Source organism: Anopheles bellator, chromosome X, assembly GCF_943735745.2.
Source record: "Anopheles bellator chromosome X, idAnoBellAS_SP24_06.2, whole genome shotgun sequence".
NCBI lineage: Eukaryota > Metazoa > Arthropoda > Insecta > Diptera > Culicidae > Anopheles > Anopheles bellator.
Window position 1 is genome coordinate 7732788 of NC_071287.1, and position 20128 is coordinate 7752915.

Sequence of the window (20128 nt, forward strand, 5' to 3'; positions counted from 1 at the left end):
CACTATGCAACACACTGAGAGAAAATGTTAGCATTACCAGACAACTAGCATTTTTACAACTCCTTAGTTGTCATGTAAATACAGTTTATAATTCGATTTTAACCATTCTTATAAGGTACTGATAACGAGATTTTTGTAGCTTCGAACACGTTCGAACAAATTTTCGTGTACTGAATATAGGTAGAAATGTGATGTGAGCAATAATTTGGCATAATTTCCTCCCAAAAACAAGCTTTTTTTATCAGTGCAAAACATCTGAAAGTGACGCAACAACAGTCATTAATGTAATGGCAGTGACTCGTTCGTAGGGTTCTAAGTGACTGTATCTAGTAATCGGTTTCGAATGCGAAAGCGAAAGACGGTAGAAAAGGATCAACTGCAAAGTACTTACCTTTACGCTGGTGTTTAATACTCGTTTAAATAAGTAAAATAGTAAATGAATAGAAAATCCAAAATAAAATATGAAATGATTAAAGTATTATAATAATCAATAGTTAAATAACAAATAGAATAAGTGCTGCTCACTACATTTTATCACTATCACTTCGAGGAGACCACATGAAGTTGTCTGACGCTACATGCTTTTATAATATTCACTATCAATTAAACTATTTGATAAATGTACACCCTCGGTTCGTCTCATTTTTGTCTTAAAGTGTCTCAAAAAAAAAAGCAAAATTCTGACATAAGGCTTTCCAAAACATCTCGAAACGGAAGCCTCAGCCTTTGGCTTTGAACCGAGAGCGGAACGAGTGTTGCTCAACTCTCCTTTCATTTGCCGCCATTTTTTCAGTTTTCAGCTCTGAAAAAGCTGTTCATGATGCTTGTCCTCTCGTAACCGTTACACCCGAAAAAACAAAATGGTTGGCCGTCAGCTTTGCGGCCAACGTTTTTGTAGACGAGTTCGCAGTCAAGGGTTGAAAACTGAGCGTTTGGCTCAGTGGGTTTTAGGATTGCGTTTTCGAGTGGTGGGAGGGGGGTGGGGGCGGTTGGTATATTGGTACTTACGTGTGCATTTCACCTCGGTCCCAGACCACGTGCCGTTCGCTTGACAAAGGCGGATGCTCGTTCCGGAAAGTTCGTACCCGGGGCGGCAGCGGACTCCGCAGGCTGCGTTCAGCACCCGGCCACACGGTTTCGGGTTCATCACGAAGAATCCGTTCGGGGGTGGCTGCAGCTCCACGCACGTCACCGCCTGACACCGCCCGTCCTCGTTCTGCTGGTAGCCGTGACGACAGACGCACTCGCGGACCGACAGCGCACCGAGCCGCTGGGTGATTTGATGCTCATGGGGACACGTTTCGCACACGCCCGCCTGGTTCCAGAACGTTCCGTTCGCGCACGGATAGCACTCCCCGCGCAGGCCCGAGCCCGTGTAACCCGGCTTGCAGGAGCACCGGTAGTGTCCGGAGTTGGTGCTACAACCGCACTCGGCCAGCTCATCGCAACATCCGCCCGTCGCATTCAGGTTCCGCACGTCACACAGCCGATTGCACACGGTCCCGTTGGCGACCGGGGCGGCCGCACCGAAGCGGTAGTCGTGATGGAGCGCCTGGCGGGCCAGCTGCTCGAACTGCTCGAAACTACTGACCAGATAGAGGTGCGCCGAAGATGTCACCATGGCCGCCAACTCCTCGTCGTTGCCCGTCTCGATGCCGATCGCAAAGATGCGCACGCCGGCTTTCTTCAGCCGCTTCGCCACCGGCAGCGGGCTGCGTCCGTTCGAGTAACCGTCGGTGATGAGGAAGATCACCTGCGTCCTCTTGGGTTCGGTTGGGCCGCGGAAGATGGCCTCGGCCTCGGTCATCGCACCGTAGGTGAAGGTGCCTCCGCCACGGTACCGAATCGCGGGCAGTTGATCCTGGAGCAGCGTGCACTTGTCCTGGGCGGCCGACGGCACCGAGATCTGGTCGACGTGGCGCACCACATGGCGCCGCGAACTGAACGTCACCAGGGCGACGCGGGTCCCGTACAGGCTCACGTCGAAGTCCGCCAGCAGTTTTCGCATGAAGCGCAGTTCGGCCGCGAAATTCTGCCGCCCAACGCTGGCACTGGCATCGATCAGGAACACCATGTCGAGACGGTCACCACTGGCACTGCGCATATCGTCGACCGTTTCCCGGAAGCGCCGGCTCACCTGGCGGAGCCGCTGGTTCGCTTCCGCCTGCGCCAGCTCGATGTCACTCGGAAATTCCGGAAGCGTGACGGCGTGAACGGTCTCCCAAATGTCGTCATACCAGCCGCGGCCGTACGGCGTCATACCATCCGGTTCGACGGTCGATCCGACGGTCGATCCTGGTTCGAGTGCGCCCTCCACCCCCCGCGTCAGTAAGAGGGTCAGGAAAACGAGCAACATGATCGAAACGAACTGTCCACGCACGGATTCCGCAACGTTTGAACGCACACCCACCTTCCACTCAGTCACAAAATTGGCCACAAACTGGAGTGGATCGAGTGGAATTTTGAAACTAAACGAAAACTGAAAGCCCGCTTGCATGTCCAAAGAGGTCACTTCCATCATTTATCCACGCTCACTCGCGGTCTAATCACTCGGTCAGCCTGAGCCTGCGCGGGATCCCAAGTTCCCGATGCGAACTGGGCCACGCGTTAGTCACTTATCACGAGCAGCTCTGGTCCGGCTGATATCTCACTCCGCACTTTGATTTCACTTTCAGACTTGGCAGAATACTTGGTACAATTTGAACTTAGAACTTGAAACTTCTCACAGAACACTAACGGGGGCAGACGAAATTTTTTGGGAACTTCTCTCCTGACCGCGGTCGTTCACAAAGTGGCACGAGATCGGGACTTGAGCCAACCCTTAACCGCCTCCGGCTCTCTCTCTCGGCTCGGCTGGATGTAACGAATCCCCCCGAACGATCGCACCATCTCGCTCCACCCTCACACACGGGACATAGGTTTTTCCTGCTCTCTACCGATGGCGGGACTCTTCGGCTAGCGCGCTCGCGCTACTTTTACTGGTGTTAGTAATTTCACCGCGCACGATCTTTCGCGCCCGATGCCCTTCGTTCCATCCCACCCCACCCCCCCGCGATGCACCCTACCAACTATCATTCCACTTTCGGCCAAAGCGATTCCTGTGATAATTTGGCGGACGATTTCCGAAGATGTGTCTCATAGATCGAACCACGAAAATTGAGTGGGCTGCCGCGGGCTTCTCTACTTTACGAACTCTCTAACAAGCCCCGTACTTTCGTTGGTTCAATAGCATGAAACAAAAAACCACACGAAGGACGACTTCTTCGCTGGAGCAAATTTCATTTCATTCGTTTTTCGGCAATTCGGCACCTCAGAAAGTACAGTTCTGGCAAAACACACGGAAAGATGCTGCACTCGGCTCAACACACGCAACACACTCTCTCTACGGCGCAGTATCCACCGAGTCGCACCTCAAGCTGACCGCAGCGTCTGGACCGCATCCGGTGTGTTCTTTTGTGTTCTTCAGGGACACGGATTCTGAGGAACGACTCTTGTAGTATACGCTGCGGGATAGGTAAACAGCATCGTTGTGGTGGTGTAGCGTCCGAGCGATAGATCTACTTTCTCTGTGCTTCGAATTCGGATCTGGATGCATGTGTTGGAAGTAGAAACCCTTCCGTACGAGGGATGCTTTTGTGTCTCTCCCGTAGCCCATTGCAGCAAGCTCTAACACAATCAAAAGGGCCAGCCGGCACAGGACAGCCGATACGTTGCTTGGATTGGGAAAAGCCGAAACTGAACCGAATGGGCCGAAAAAGTAATGAAATGTTTTTGCTATTTCGCGCATCGAAAAGAACGTTATAACAATATTCCAAATGTTGCATGATGCTTTTCGTAACTTAATCTGCACTATGAAAAGCCAGAACCGTCGTTAGGAAAAAACGTTGGAACCAGCCGTTGGGTGATTTCTTTTTTATTTTGCGAAATGTGAGGTGCGCAAATCCACCCCATCCACCGCACCGAGCTTAAAGTTTCCTCTCTCGCGAGCGCACGACGGTGTTGCTTGTAAGTGTAGGTGTGTAAGGCGATGTAACGAACGATCCACTCTTTCTCTTTCCATTTTTCTCTTTTTTTCTTCTTGTTCCAACCAACTCGGCGCATGGCGTTGGGCGTCGTGTAACTGTGTAAGAGGCGAAAATGCGCGCGCGATCTCCGCGTCGTGGTCGAGCTGGGGGAAGAAAAAAATTGACGACGACGACGACGAATCCTCCACCTTTTGTTGTAACAACGTTGGCGTTGGCGCATTCTTTGGAAACGACGACACAGCTGGTGGCTTTCGGTTTGCTGAAAACGAATGTTCCGAAAATCTTCTAGAAGCGCATTTTCTGCTCAGATGCGTCATCGAAGCAAAAAAAGCTTGACTTACACGAGACTCTTATTTGGTTTTTTATTCATTCACTTACCGGGCCACAAGATTTAGTTGGCTCAATACAGAGGAGAAACTTGAAACTATATACCGGAGGGTTAATCAAAACAGAAAGTGAGTCATACTCAGAGCAAACCGTCGAGACGAAATATCACGAAACTGGCCGTCAAAAGGCATTGGAGGACTGTTTCATTTACTACGCTCAAATTATGTTTGCCCCAACTATATTTCTTTGCAACAAACAATTAACAAACCGTCCCATTTATGTTGCCCGTTTATGTTTCGGGTTCACAGCATTATTTACACAACACTTCTTGGCAATGGAAACACCTATTTAGTGTGTCCTCGTTTGCACTAATACGCGATTATTTTCTTATCATGTGTTAGACTGATTGTTGATTGGCAAAGTGTGATAAATATTTTGCAAATCTCGAAATGTTCGGCGTAGCGATGTTACAGCGAGCCTTCAAAACCATTGCTATACTGTTTAATCATAAAGACGTAATTTGATATTTTGTGGTTTTATGGAAATAATAAAAAGGCAGTATGGAAAGGACTCTGTCGTGATTGGCGTCTTTGATTTTTGAGTGATTATGATTTGCGTTGCTTGGATTATGTTCAACGATCGCAGATTATAGCATCTGATTTACTCAACACCGTTGCTTGTGGACATAAATGGATTAGCGTTGTGTACATAATTTTCGTAGGGCTCATGCACCCTGCGGGCTTTGGGTTTTTTCTTCGATTGCCGAGTCCCGAGCGGTCGAGAAAATGAGAAATGCGTCAGAAACGAAAAAAATGAAAATTTGTCAACGCGATCTCGACACCATGCAACATTCGTTCCGGTGATTCTTTAGCACGTCTTTTCCAACTCGTTTGAAAATTTGTGAACCGCTTTTTTCTGTTTTTTCGTCAGGCGGATTAATGGCTCAATAAAGCCGCCAACTAAAGAATGAAAAGTGAACGGAGAAAAATAAGGCAGTAGTGGACAGGGAAAACAGATCTTCCGTCAAGTAATATGAGGAAAACGAGCTAAATTCTATTTTCTTGGCTAACAATCGAAACATGCACGATTTTATTACGCACCCGGTACGAGGCTGTTCTGACAATTGGTCGACACTGCCTGGCAATTTGTAACCGTTTAAATACATAATTCGACCAAAATCAAAATATGAAATATTTTTATTAAAAAAAGGGATACCTTTATAAATTTGGTGTAGAAACCAAATACTGGAGCACGGCAGCAATTCGATTTTATTGAATGGTCTAAACATCTAATGTCACCGCTGTGCTGTTATTGTAAAACATTGGACCGAATACATTTTCCGCGTTCTGGAGTTTGACTAAAGGATGAACAAAGCAACACTAAGGCGCAGTAAATTAATTTGTTGATGCTTTGCATTGCTTGTTGATGTGATCTAACAAATGATGCCCATAACTAGGCATTGGTTGTGTGATGTTAGAAAAATATGTTTTGTTTGACATTTGCACATAAAACTTCAAATGTCAAATTTCAAATTTCATTTGCCCGTTTTAATAAATTTGAACATGAAATTTCATATTTCAAATTCAATTTGCCCGTTATAGTAATGATAACTAATATAGATAATAAAATAATGAATAGTATTAAAATATCTAATAGATGACTAAGAGTAAACGATAAATGTGACATAAATGAACAAGTGATGATGAAATAACACGTTTTGACAAAAGCATTTATTGGTAATTGTTTGCGAACTGAGAGGAACATTTTTGTCGAAGATATTCTATCGAAGATCGATAATGCAGGTGGTGGCTTCATACTGAATTGAAGCAATGGCGAGTGAGCCCGCCATTAGCCGAGCGATCGTACCATCTCACTCCACCCGCACTGATCGTGCATCATTTTTGTTCCAATATCGCTCTCTCTCTCTCTCGAGCGCACGATCGTTTACTGATGATAGCCAGGTGAAGTTCCACACCCATTAATATGTCCAAGACGATGAACCGATCGAGACAGCACGATCTACCGGCAACTGCTCCCTTCTTCCCATTCTGTTCCGCTTGCGCCCTAAAAACTCGGCGTATGGCATCGGATGTCGGGCGATCTCCGCGTTGTGGTCGCGCCGGAAGGCGATGAATTTGGCCTTGGCCCATACGTTGGAAACGACAAACACAACCTGTGGCTCACCGTTTGCAGAAAACGAATGTTCCGCAAATCTTATGGAAGCGTACTCTGCTCAGATGACTCATCGAAGCAAAAGAAAACTCGAATTTTACAAGACTCTGGTTATTTATTTATTCCGTTAACGGGCCACAAGATTTAGTTGACACTTAATGCTAAACTCCGTACAGAGGAGAAACTTAAAACTAGAAACCCGAGGGGCGATCAAGACAGAAAGTGAGTCATAATCAGAGCAAACCGTCGAAACGAAATATCGCAGAACTGGACGTGAACAGGAAAATTTAAAAATCGCACTGATTAATGGACACATTAGACGTCTTCGTATGAACCGTTCAGGTGTTCCCATATGCCCTATCCAAAAAATCAAAGAAATCAAATAGCAGCTTACATACATTTTAAAACAGCGTTTGGCAAACACAACTCACAACTAGTCAAATTAAATAAACTTGAATTTTAACTGAAGTGTGTTGGGTTGTTCCTGAAAAATCGAACCTCGAAAGCTGGGTTCGGGGACTTCTCTACTTAATGAACAAAAAATTCAACGAATGACGACTTGTCGAATGTCGCATTCGTTTTTGGGGCAAAGCAACCTAGAAAATGCAGTTCTGGCAAAACACCTTCAACGAAAATGTGCTGCTCGGATCTCAAGAGCGCGCAGTCCACCTTGGCTCGGGTTGCGCCCTGGCTCTGGTGGTGGAACCACTTGAAAACGCGCTGATCATAAAAAAATCGTCGACGGTGCCCGAAACATCTCGTCTCGAATCATGCAGAGCGATCAACGAATTGTGTCACGAAGATTTTCCATTGTTTAAATAATTTTGATAATTTATGGCCCGGTCGCAGTCGGATGGTCGATGTTTACCATTACAAAACGATGGTGACGTTCTCAACACACGCTCGAGAGAGTGGCGTCCACCGAGCGCACCTGGAGATTACATCACCGTCACCGGCTACTTCCGGCATTTTCTGTTGCGCACTTCTGGGATGTTTACCACACAGCTTCGGCTGAACGAACTAGCAGACTCATCGATTTTATTCCAGTGCGATTCCAGCCCGAAGTAATGAAGTAAACATTTAGAAAATAATCCACATCTTTATCCATCCATGCCGATGGGGTTGACTTTTGTAATCGTGTACAGAACCGACCAGTACGGCCTAACATGTGACTCATCCGTGAGATCATCCGTATGCGCTGCGCAGGTTGATCGATTTGCGATGAATCGGTGGCACATTCTATATCTCCTTCTTTAGCCTGTAATACGGTAGAAACAACGTCCCTATGTAATTCAACAGAACTCGCCAAGTTAAATGAAGAAACATACCGGTCTACAATAATACCTGGCGATTGTATAAAGTACGTCAATACTTTTGGTGTTTAGGTGAGTTTGATCAATTTGATCCGCAAGTGTTGCCTCTGTTTTTTTTATTCAATCAACTGATTTTTGAAAAAATTAAAGTAATTTTACTTTGTACTGTAGCCCAATTCATTTGCTGTTGAAATACGCTTTGTTTTGTGCGCCGCAACAAGACCTTTTGATTGCGGCGACAATATCAGTGTCAATGAATGGCTTTGCCATATCCGGGATCAAAGTCAGATCAGATGTCTGGTGTCTATCATCTTCCTACTGCTCGACCTTCTTCGTGGAGACGCCTGGTGAGCCCACGGAGGCTTCTTCACTCGTCGGGTGTCCCTTTCCTGGGCTGAAGAGTGAAAGAGAGAGAAAGAGAGAATGGGGAAGAACCGCATCACCGGTGACCTTAACTCACCTACCAGCAGTCGGCAGAGTTTCTTCGACACAACGGAGCCGATCGTTGACCAAGGGGCAGCTGTTCGTTGTTGTCCGACCGTCTCGACTACGTCCAAAGTCTCTGTAATAACATAACAACAACATCTCGACAACGTCTGAGAGCAACTCCGTCAGCCAAAATCTGCATGCACTCCGCAGCGCAGCTAGCACCTTTTCTGAATGTACCGGGACACGTGTTGTCCAGACATTCATCGATCGCTGCCCCCGGTGGTTGATGCACGTGTCGAAATGGAGGCGCAACACCAACAGGTTGGAGTTGCTATTGCGCTAGTGCTATTTTGCGACTAAGTTTGTGTTTTGGTCTGGCCGTTGGCTGTGCGCTTCTTGGCTAGGGCTAGTCAGCGTGGCCTTTGATTCCGCGGTGTCTGGGTATCCATCCGTAGATTGTATTATTATTTTCGTTCGTTCGTTCTATATACGGGACCTATGGATGTCTGGGCGGAGTCAGTGGAAATTAGATGCTGCAATGCGGGTATTACGGCGGCAATAGGTAGCTAGAGCTAGAGTGCTGTGGTGTCGACCGGGAAGATGAAACGTGTTATTTTAAAGGTTGGGCACAACGCAGACAGTATCGGCGGAGAAGATTTCGCTATTCGCCGTAATTGGTTGCAGTGGGGTGTTGAATGTTGAACGCTCGAAACGCTTATTTTCAGCTTTTTATTTATTACCGTTCCGTTTACTGTCTAGCAGATAAGTAAATATGACAAAAACAAACAATTCCAAGATGGTCAATCTCACGATGAGATGACGTTCATGTGCTGCCTATTTCATTCTCAATCCATTCCTTTTGGTTTTGTGTGTTGCCCCTCATGTATTTTGTCTTTATATTACTCGTTTCGATCATTATACAAAAAAGGTTTAATGTATAGTGACGTTCATGCGTTGCTTCACTCCTGGTGATCGAGCTTCCTGCCTCAGTGCCATCTCCGCCGTCTGAGCATTACATTACACAGTTTTGAATTATTTCATATCGTAGGGTTTGCCTCCAACTCCAGCTAGTTCCCGTTAGCATACGGTCTGGTATTGTTTTTTCTTTCTTGTTTTGTATCGTCTACCTGTTACCTGGCCATACTTAAAAGTTTGTTATGATACAAGTTTGACACTTCCACAATCTCTCTCTCGCGCTTAGTGCCATTTTATCGAAACCAACCGTGACCTGTCTCGCTTTGCTGGTCACCGAGTCTTGGTGTTCTACAACGTTTAAGAGCTGGCTGGTTGGCTTTGATTGCGATCGGTGTGGATCGGTGTGGATATGAATAGACTGGGCTTCGAGAGAGGATGGTCGTATGTAGCCCATGTTTTCCCCCGGCAGACGGTCCGATCGCAAAACGAAAAAAAAACAAAAAAAACGGAGGCAACGGCCAAACGCATTGGTCATCGATTGGTAATCATTTGTTGGCTTCGCTACGAAACCCTAGACCGTTCATCATCATCATCATCATCGTCATCTTCGTTGTGTAGAAGGGTGTCATGGAGGGTGTAGGTTGACAGGTAGATAAAGTGCGGGCTGCGAGCTCCGAGCTCCGAGAGGGTCAGAGGTTTACACGGACACGGACACTAGAACTAGTCTTCGCCGGTGCCGGTGCCCCAGGAAACTCCAGAGAGAGACAGAGAGACACAGCGAAACAAAGATAGAAAAGAGAGAAAGAGGAGCAAGAGAAAATTCTGGGCGCGTGGAGGGCTTTGGGGGGGGATGAAGGATGCCCGATCTACTCGAACGTGCACTCCTTGGGTTGCTTCTTCTGATACGGTTCCTGCCAGGCGAGCAGGAAAAGTGCTCGAACGGAGCGAAACGGGAACGAGAAAATAGATGGATATAGCAGAAAGATGAAAAGAGGAAAAAACAAACCGTGAAAAAGACACAGAGAAAGAGCAAAAAGCAGCAAAAGAGAAAAGGAAGAAAGAGAGAGAGAGAGAAAGAAAGAGAGAGAAGACAAAGATGTGAAAAACTGGCCCGAAAGGAGCGATGGCAAAAGAGAACGTACGCTGAAGAATCAATCAACTACGCTACCCCAAGCAGGGATATGGACCCTGCGGCTCTATCCTCTAGCATACCCCTCACAACACTTCACCTGCCTCGAAAACCACTCTTCATGCTTCGTTCGGTTTTTTTTCGCTTCGCTCCCACAGCTTCTACAGCCCTACTCGCCAATCGTGGACTTCTTTTTTGCCAGCTCCAACAAATGCCCGGGATCAGTGCAGAATGGGGCTTACCCGTTCCTCGACGGCCACCTTCCGGCTTTTCCAGACGAACTCGCACACCGCGATGACGCACGCCACGCCCATGCCACCCATCAGCACGACGAACACTCCGCCTACGTTGGCCAGCCCCAACTCGTTCGCGGTGGAGCTCGACTTTGATGTGTCATCCTAGTCATAACAGACAGACACAGCGATAGAGAGAGACAGGGAGACAGAGAGCGAGTGTGAGAGCGTGAGCACCGGATCCACTGATCGTTCGTACACCTACCCGGCATGATCCACCGCCTCGCTTCTCCTTCCACCAGCGGGTCTTCAGTATGTGGAGTTTTCCTTCTTCCTGTAGCTTCAACACCGCGCCACTGATCGCCGTCCGGAAGGGTGAATCTGAAACAGTCGAGCCGCGATTATTACCGGAAGTCAACGCCCGTTTCGCCCGCGCAATACTTACTCGGGGGCATCGCGATACCGTAGCCCTTCGAGTCGAGCATCCCGCCGACCTGGGTGAGCTCGCAGTTCCGCTCGATCACGTACTCGATCGAGGTCGACTCCATCAGGAAAGCGTAGCTGCCCTTGCCCTTCACCACCCGCTCGACCCCCTCGACGTTGCTGCCGGTGAAGACGGAGGGTCGGGCCGACTCCATGAACGACCACATCCGCTGGTACGTGGAGAAGTTCGAGTCCTGTGGCCCAGATCAAGCAGACACCACCAAACCAACGCAAGCAACAGCCATGAACGGATCGCGAAACTAGACCTTGACCGTGACCCAGCGACTTACCCGGAAGAAGGCGGCCGTGCTGCCGCCCCGTAGCGCCCCGTACTTGATCTTCGTCTGTTTCGCCAGGTCTTCGGCCGACTCGATCGGCGAGTCCATCCGCTCGACGGTGAGGAACGCCGCCAGGTTGGCGGTGTACGATGAGATCATGATCAGCGTAAAGAACCACCACATGCCGGCCACCATCCGAGTCGAGACGGCCCTTACGCGCGGGTGAGGAAGAAAAGATAAACAAACGGGGACGAAATTAGAGGCCCGACCTACCCTAACCCTTTATACGCGCCTAACGCTTTTTTTGCTTTTCTTTTTTGCTGATATCGCCCTATCGTCGCGAGCCGTAACGCCGAGCAACAGAAGTGGCACCGAAATAAAACAAAACAATATAGCGGCGGCGCAAGCGATACACGAATTAATCGGAACGAAATGTGCGATGGATGTGTGGGGGGGGCAAGATGAGCGAGGCTTCTTTGCGATATGCCGGAACCCGTTACACCGAACGGCGTAACGCACAGTACGGGTCACGTTACACGTGCGTAGGGAGCATTCTACCCGAGCCCGTTACGGGCGCTAGCCAAGCGACCGAGGAGGAGCAAAACTCAGCTACGGTTTCGAACACCAGATTGCAGCATTTTAGGCGCTGCTGATCGTATGGACCGTAACTACCCAATTTTCCCTTTGGAGCACCGGAGCGCACGCAAGCGGCGTACGCGCGTTCCGTGCAAGGTGCTTCCGGTAAGTGCTGTTCCGGTTCCGGGAAAAGGATTCGTGCTTCTTGAGTACTTTCCTCTCATCTTCATATTCCTTTCTCGTTAATTCTCTCGCGTCTCTTTCAGACACGCTACAAAACAAGCTTGCGAACGCCTGAGAAGTATTCTTCGATTATCTACAATTGAGCCGACCGCGCTATGGGATGATGGATTGATTAATGCACAGTCATGTATGTGTGTGTTTGTGTGTGCGTGTATGAATGACACGAAGAGGTCCTTGCAAAACAACAAAGACCTACTCGAAGCGCGCGAGAGACAGAAAGCGAGCAACAGACAGAGAGAGAGAGCGAGAGAAACGGAGAGGAAAAGTGTTACGGAACAGAGAGACAGCGAGTATTGACATAGAGCATTAGTAGCGGAGATGAGCAGGCACCGGAAGTAGGTGTCGAAAAGCACAAACGACTCAGACAACAGAAGAAAGCGCACAAACACAAATGTTAAGGTGACGGGCGCGGCACTTACTTGGGGGCGATATCGCAACCCTGCTGCATGAGGGACCCGATCGTGAACCAGAGCGAGTTCAGCAGCGTGAAGCTGTTCTCCAGGAACATAGGCTCCCGGTTGCAGGGGTGCGGGTTTTCCCACTCGTACGGGGTGAACCTGGAGCGGGGAGTGGAGTGGATTGGCAACAGAACGGTGGACACGGTGGTTCAACCCATGAATCGGTTCGATGTGTGCGTGTGTGGGTGTGTAGGTGATTTTGGGATTGTTTTACTTGTGGTTGTACAGGACTGGGCAGTGGTACCGAAAAGGGACTAAAACTGATGGTTGTTGATGTCGTACCGAATAAACGACACCAAAAGTGACCCAAAAAGAAAACATTACTCGAAAGAATGTTTGAACAAATAAAATCGCAAGTACACTGTGAAATAAATGACTAAATAAAGGCACTGAACAAAATGTAAAGGAGTAAGAAATTTAAGGACGAAAATGAAGGAAAATCGGTAACAAACAAAACGGTAACCAGTGAGTGATAACAATAGAACGAAAACTAAAATAAAACCATAGCAAAATGTAAGTGCATGTAAATGAAGTAAATGTAAGCAAAGGTAAGTGCACGTGCTCGCAAGCAAACAACAAACTGATTGGAGATTGGAAGCAAAAAATATAAGAAAAGAAAATATGAATTACGAAGTCATCCAGTTATCGTCACCGACCTCCCAGTACCAGCACCTCCAGAGTTGGTGGCGGCGGCGGAAGCAATCGCCTCGCGTTGGCAAATAATTAAAATATTTCCGCCAGTTGAGATTTTCCAAGCCGAGAGAGCTGCTTCCGCTAGGTCCCCCTAGAGCGTCCACGAAAAGCCGCGACGCAATGCACGATGGGATTTCGCTTGGGATCCGGTTGTTCCGTTTATTGAATTTAAATTTAGGTGACGCCTCTCACCGGAGAAAACTTCCGCCGTTAAGCTCCAAGAAGGGCTTTCAATCAATCGCATAATCTGAGAACCGGAGGGGGAACGCAACTGCACTTAACGACACAAGCTGAACACGCGGTGAATGGAGTTCTCGGAGGGCGGATTATCACTGGATAGGAAATTGCCAGGCTTATCATTCTTCGGCCTAGCCGGTCTACTGTTTGTTTTGCACCGACTCCCTTCAGTGCTCTCCAGTGCCAAGTGCCGTTCCACGGTGTTTGTTTATCGTGCTCAAGTCGGAACAGAAAAAAAAGCTCAGCTCATTCTTGACAGTTTGGAACTCACTAATCGGCATCACCTCGACAGTAAGTCATCCCTTAAGAAACTAGGACGAATTAACATCCGCAAAGCTCCCCGCACACACACTCGCTAAAACAAAAAGAAAACCGGACCAGGACGTGTGAATGCACCAACAGAAACACGAACTACAGAACGGGGAAAAAAAAATTCTAACGCGATGCTGTGACAAAAACAAAACGAAAGCCCGCTCACTTGCAAAATCAAACCAAGCCAAAACGGAGAAAGAAACCACACGACACTAGGACCAACGGCTTCGGCTCGCTCTCAGCTAACTCTCATCTAATCAACAGGCGCGAGAAACAAAACTCAAAGATTGCGGAAGGATTTCAGGACCGGACCTTCCAGACCGGGGGAAAAACGGGCTTACTTCGGCAGAAAATCGCAGCCCTGCTGCATCAGCGAGCCGATCGCAAACCACATACAGTTCATCAGCGTGAACTGCGTCTGCAGCTTCTCCGGGTGCGGATCGCACGGGTTAGGCGTTGGCCATTCGTACGGCGTGAAGCTGATGGTGTCGGCCGAGGACAGAGCCGAGTTAACCGGTTAACCCCGAGAAGTGAAAGTCCGAGCAGGAATGAAAGAAAGAGAGAGAGAGAGAAAGAAGGCGATGTGATGTGCTACTATCAAGTATGTGACAAAAACAAAGTTTATCGCCTAAGCCGAAATCTAGACCGGGGAATTTTTTCCACGTCCATGACGCTAGAATCGACTGAATAAGACTTGACTGAAATAAGACCTGCGGGATCGCTTGACTTAAACGAAGGTGTCCCTTCCCAACTTCGCACACTTTCTGGAGGACTCCTACCAAGGGGTTGGAGAGCTGGAAAGGGTGTAGGTGTGTATGTGGTTGTTCGTATGTAATGGCCCGTGTGTCCGTGGTGAAACCAATGAAGTAGTACGCACCGCGCCAGGATGAACAGCAGCACCGAAACGCCCAGGTACGCGGTCGCCATGTAGATCCAGACGTCGAGCGAGAGCGGCGACAGGAAGGAGAACAGGTTGGGCGGCTGCTTTACCGGCTTCCGGTACAGCACCGAGATGCCGAGATTCATGAACGGCATCGTGAAGTCAACCACCTGCTCCCGGTCGAAGGTGATGGTCAGGTCGGCGATCGCCAGATCGGCCCGCTGCTCCAGCAGCTCCTTGATCATGCCGTCCCACTCGCTGGTGAATGTAAGAGCATTAGAGAGAGAAGATGTTGGAATTCCGAAGTAGTTACCCCGTCTCCTTGCTGTGGCTCCCGTAGCGACCGTCCGGCGCCAGCCGGATCGTGTAGTTGAAGCCGAGAATCTTCGAAATCTCGTGGATCAGATCGATCGCGTAGCCCTCGAACTGCGAGTTGCCGGTCAGCTTCTCCGCCGAGTCCTTCCGCATGCAGTACGGCGCGGACAGGATCGTCGTCACGATCAGCGTCTTGTTCTGCAGGATCTCGACGATCTCCTTCTGGTGCTCGCCGTACGTGCGCGTAAAGTTCACGCCCGAGGTCGAGTTCCAGGTGCCGCTCTTCCGCAGACCCTGCGGCCCCAGCTCGACAATGTCCAGCACGAAGTCGCTCCGGAAGCCCTGGTGGTCAAACTTGATCACATCCGTCAGGCCACGCATCTCCACCTACCGGGACAAGAGCAGCTCGTTAGCGTGTGCGATTAGCCCGATTTCACATAGCACATACGATTTTCATGTAGTTGATCAGACTGTAACCGTGGGGCCATGTGTCCTGCGTGTCACAGGACAGCGGGTGGATGTCGATCTGCTGGCTGGTGTCCAGGTCGTGCAGTGCCTTGGCGAACAGGTGCACCGCATCGTACATCAGCGCCGTTTCCGCCTGTAAACGGCAATTGAGCCACTACACATTAGATCTGAGGTCCAAGAACGGTCTCTCCCACCCCAACTCTTGAAATAGGGTTACCTTAATTATGGTCACGTTCTCCTAGTGGTTGTTCCCCCCAAAAGAGTGAGCCGAATAAGGACGAAAGCGAATGAAGTAATTGAGGGAAAGGAATAAAAGGGTAAAACGAAATTGCTTGTACGTACCGCCGACTTGAAGTCAACCTTCTTGCCGAGCCGCGTCTCGCCGATGGTCCAGTTGTGGATCGCTTGCGCTACCTCCGGGTTCTCCGGGTCTACCAACCGGAACGCGGTGATGTTGGTGCCACCGTACTTGAACTCGTCCAGGTTGATAGTGTGCAGATCCTGTATGGGGCAGACGCTTCGGTGACAGAGCTTCGCTGATGCCCAACGCCACCACCATCCGGCAGAGCTACGGTACTACTTACCAGCGAAGTGATGAGGTAGCTGTGATAATCGCTCATCATGCCGATCTGCTGGGCCTGCTTCAATACCTCGTAGATGCGCTCGGTCGAGCAGTCCAGCACGATGTGGGATTCGGCCGAGTTCTTAATCTGCTTCAGCAGTGGCCTGGGGTTTTGGGATTTTGTGTGGCGCAATGAAAGTACAAATCAATTATCAAGTCTCAGCCCAAACTGGGCCCTGCTGGCACATTCGGCTAGCAGCCCACATTTTCGAGCAGTTTCGAGTAAGTATTTTATATACCAGAGGAGCCTACGGAAGGGACGCAGCGATTGAGCCGAAAGAATTGGAACCATCACGCGATCAAACACCCCAATCATACCTCGGCTCGTTACTCGGCTCGTTGAGGAACCGCTGGGTATTTCAATTTGTAAATTCATATAAATTTAACGTCAACCAACGTCTCGTCAACGTCATAGCCTTGACACCCTCACAGAATTCTCACAGCCATCGTCGAGTCCTGGGAGCAGAACTTGAGCCGAAGTTCCGTTCTCTCGCCCAATGTATAAAGAAAATACCCACAATTTGTCGGAGCCGGAGACCCCCGGGGTGGCAAATTCCCAAAGGGATGACGATGCCGGGACAAGGCCGGGGACCACAAACCACACCCCACTACCAGACAGGTTGCAGGTGGAGTTTCAAATAATTTGCAAATTAAATTTTCTCGACACCGACACACTGATCGAGTGGATTGCTCGAAAGTGTGTACCGCTGCTGGCTCTCTCTCTCTCTCTCTCTCTCACTCTCTCTCGACTTACCGATAGTCACCGGAATCGCTCAGCTGGCGCACGGTGATCGGATAGTCGGACAGACCGTGCGCCTTCAGTAGCTCCTGCATACGCACGAGGCCCTCGTTCGTCTCGTAGATGATGGTGAACGACTTCCAGCCCCAGGCGGCGACCAGGTCGACGTACGCCTGCACAAGGAAGAGCACAGCAAGAGCAAGAGTTGGGAAGGCGCTATCGACTACTTACAGAGAGGACTTACCTTCGACAGCGTGCTTGGGTGGGGATACAGGTTCACCAGACAGCTTTCACGCCGCAACCGATAGTCCCAGCGTGTCTCCAGGTGGGGAATCTGTGGACAAAGGTGTCAACGGAGGTCGAGAAGGGAAGAAGAAACGAGTCTTGACTTCTTTCTATTTGGCAATCGCAACTGGCAACAAGCTTTGTTGCTTACTGTAACGTTGTGTTTTTACGAGCGAAGTTGATGAGAAATGTACACCAATGTGTGCAAAAATTGAACGATAAGCAAGATTGGCAAAGAGCAAGAGTTTTTGCAATTCCAACGTGTTATCATCTTGGAGTGGAGTGATAAAAATTCAATTACTGTGAGCACCCCCATCGCGCCTGACGTTTGACATTAATTCCCCGGTTTCGCAATGAAAGTAGAACCTCTCACACGCCTTAATGCAGCAAAGGACCGCTATAGGACGGGTGGCCCGTTCCAATAAAAATTAATAATATTCCTTCTTGAAGAAAGAGAGAAAGAGAGATAAATGGGTGGTGTGAAGAAAACAGTCCCAATGGGCGGTGCATGTTTTACAATGTCGCATCGAAATATCATTAGTTTGTTGCTACAATGTAACAACGTAGGTGCTGTTGCTACGTTACGGTCACGCCTTGTACGGCGTTTCCAAGCCCATCATGCCGGGCAAGCCTATTGGCTGGTATGAATGAGACATGTCACAACCCAGCACCGTTTTGTCATTTCCCAATTCCGATACAGACGTAGATTGGGGGCCACGCACGAACGGCGTAGAATACTTGCTTTACTTTGATTTTTTCCAACACTTGGTCGGTCCAGTTTGGCTTACCTCCATCGTGTCGCAGATGCTCTGTACGTGGCTGGCGGTGTGCGATGACTGCGGTCCGAAGATGGCGGCCACACCAACTCCTAGCAGATGGCACACTGTGGAGAACGCAGGAAATGGAATCAATAGAACCGGCTCCAGACGCTACGATGAGCTATGGATACTCAGCGCCAGTGCGACGAACTTACCACGCTTCGAAGCCAAAAAGCTATCCTGCGGTGAGATGCGCTCGATCTGGGCAAGCAACTTCGATCGGGGCAGTATCGTCCGGTCGGAGTTGATCTTCTCGACCGCGTATCGAAACGCTATCTCCTGATGATCGTCGTCTGGGTGAAACAGTCCGCCTGCGCAAAACAAGAGGGAAAATAGACAGCTAAAGTGACTAGAGAGAGAAAGAGCTAAAGGGAAAGCAGACAGAGCACATAGCGAGACTAAAGTGTAAACCTAATTCTCAGAATAACCAACGTTTCCACACGACAGGTTCCAAGGCCTAGTTTCTCAGATTCCCCGACAGGTAGAGTTCTGGACATGCCAATTCTGTTGAGGTCCTCTACGAGCCTGCATCGACTGCTCAGCGTATGGCCTGGCAAAAAGGTAACCAAAGCTAGAGTACTGACAAGACCGTGTGAAGCGTCCGTTTTAATCTACACCCACGCTGTCGTAATTCAATCTGTGATATGCCTTTTGGCAACACGATAACACCCTCGAGGGTGTCCTTTTTTGTTAAGAGCTGCAAAAGTTTCGCTCCGTTACCAATGTTCAAGGAGCCATCTTTTCGGTGTACACCGTGACGTTCATTCCAAGTGAGTTCTAAGCTCTTTCAGCACCTGCCTAGAAAATAGAATCGGCTTATGGTCATTCTTGTTTAGGCAAATTACATGTCTAGAACCGCAAGGGAAAAACAAAAACACTCACGGCTATCTTAGAGTTTGCGCTGTACTACCAAACAGCCCCCTACATCAATCCGCCCCCTCGATGGGACTCAATAAATCTCGTCCAACCAGCCATCACCACTCCTATTCCCCCACCTGGAGGACGCCTTGTCCTCGAGAACCGAAAAACAAGAATTCCTAGGAACATTCTGACCGCATCTAAATCACCTTGTTTGTGTTTCTCTGTTGTAATTTTTGTCGTGAAGCCTGGCAGAAGTAGAGACGGAGGCAGCCTATCATGTCTAGTAGTCCGTGGGGACCGTACGCAAAACCGCACCGAGTAGTAGGGACGAACCAAGACGGAAACCTTTTCGGGAAGCTCTAGTGTCACGGTGAGTACTCATGCTGGATCCAAGATAGGTGAGACGCTACGGTACTAAGCGATACTTGGTTAGTCTTTCTCAACTTTGAAATCATTCAAGCAATCTTCTCGACCCCAACACCATAGTGTCTCTAGTCTATGCGTAAGAAATACAAGTCCCAGGGAAGAAAACCTCACCGTAGCGTAAAAGGACATTCCACTGGCAGGTGTCGCTGATTGCCGGTGGTGACAATAAACGCACAAATAATCGCCCCAAACCCTTGCGTGGAACGGCGGAAAGAACCGAAACCATAGTAACCCCCATCCATCAACCCGACCGTTAGCGGACCGAATGTGCGAAGGACTCGGCCGGTAGGGCCGGGTTTGCCTTTCGGTGACAGAACAGCCAGCGAGAGCAATTTATCACCGTGGTACCGTGCCGGAAGGTGAAGGATGTCCGGACATTACGGGGGGGAGTCCGGAGTCTTCGCGAACAAGATCTCGCCACACAACAAAAGAAATGAAAGTTCCCAGTACAGTACCGCTGCCGTCTCTGTCTTGCACGCTGTAGCTGCAGCAGCATTCGCTTAACCGTCAATATCGTTTCCGCAGGAAGTTACTTTCAGAGTGGTTGTTGGGTTTTCCACTACTCGGCCTCGGTCTTACGTTTCGATCGTCCTCACACACAGGGCAACTCGTTGGGGTTCACAGCCTTTGCTCCACTCTCGGAAGAACCGGACGCTCTCGCGTAGAACATCGCAGAATTTATAATGCCCAGATACGTGCTTCGCTACCCGTATCATATCTTCCACGACGGGTCCTCTAGGAAGGTGTTTGTATACCAGAAAGTATACGTTACTTGCTGTTGGCGACGTTTCATTTCCGAGGAACCCTCAGCTCACCTTGTCCCAGATCCCTGCGCTTCGGAAGATTATGCCCGTGTCCATTACCTGTTGGTGGTCAAACAAACGTGCGTGC

The 20128-nt window shown here is 49.1% G+C and overlaps 2 protein-coding genes across 2 annotated transcripts in view; both read right to left on the minus strand.

Annotated features, from left to right (window-relative positions):
* Nucleotides 1–2356, minus strand: part of LOC131213434 (sushi, von Willebrand factor type A, EGF and pentraxin domain-containing protein 1-like) — a 19311-nt gene extending 16955 nt beyond the window's left edge. The window contains exon 1 of the mRNA XM_058207473.1: nucleotides 1009–2356. Coding sequence (XP_058063456.1) covers nucleotides 1009–2356 — 1348 coding nt within the window. The remainder of the gene's footprint in view (nucleotides 1–1008) is intronic.
* An 8175-nt stretch (nucleotides 2357–10531) lies between these two features.
* Nucleotides 10532–17933, minus strand: LOC131213180 (glutamate receptor ionotropic, kainate 2). The gene is made up of 15 exons (XM_058207164.1): nucleotides 17921–17933; nucleotides 17092–17181; nucleotides 16863–17020; nucleotides 16071–16212; nucleotides 15811–15987; nucleotides 15704–15724; nucleotides 15467–15619; nucleotides 15017–15405; nucleotides 14701–14961; nucleotides 14165–14302; nucleotides 12543–12680; nucleotides 11317–11515; nucleotides 10989–11220; nucleotides 10809–10924; nucleotides 10532–10708 (listed from the first exon to the last, which is right to left on the minus strand). The coding sequence occupies exons 1-15, from the start codon at nucleotides 17924–17926 to the stop codon at nucleotides 10532–10534; spliced, it is 2397 nt and encodes a 798-aa protein (XP_058063147.1). The 5' UTR covers nucleotides 17927–17933.
* Between the last annotated feature and the right edge of the window lie 2195 nt (nucleotides 17934–20128).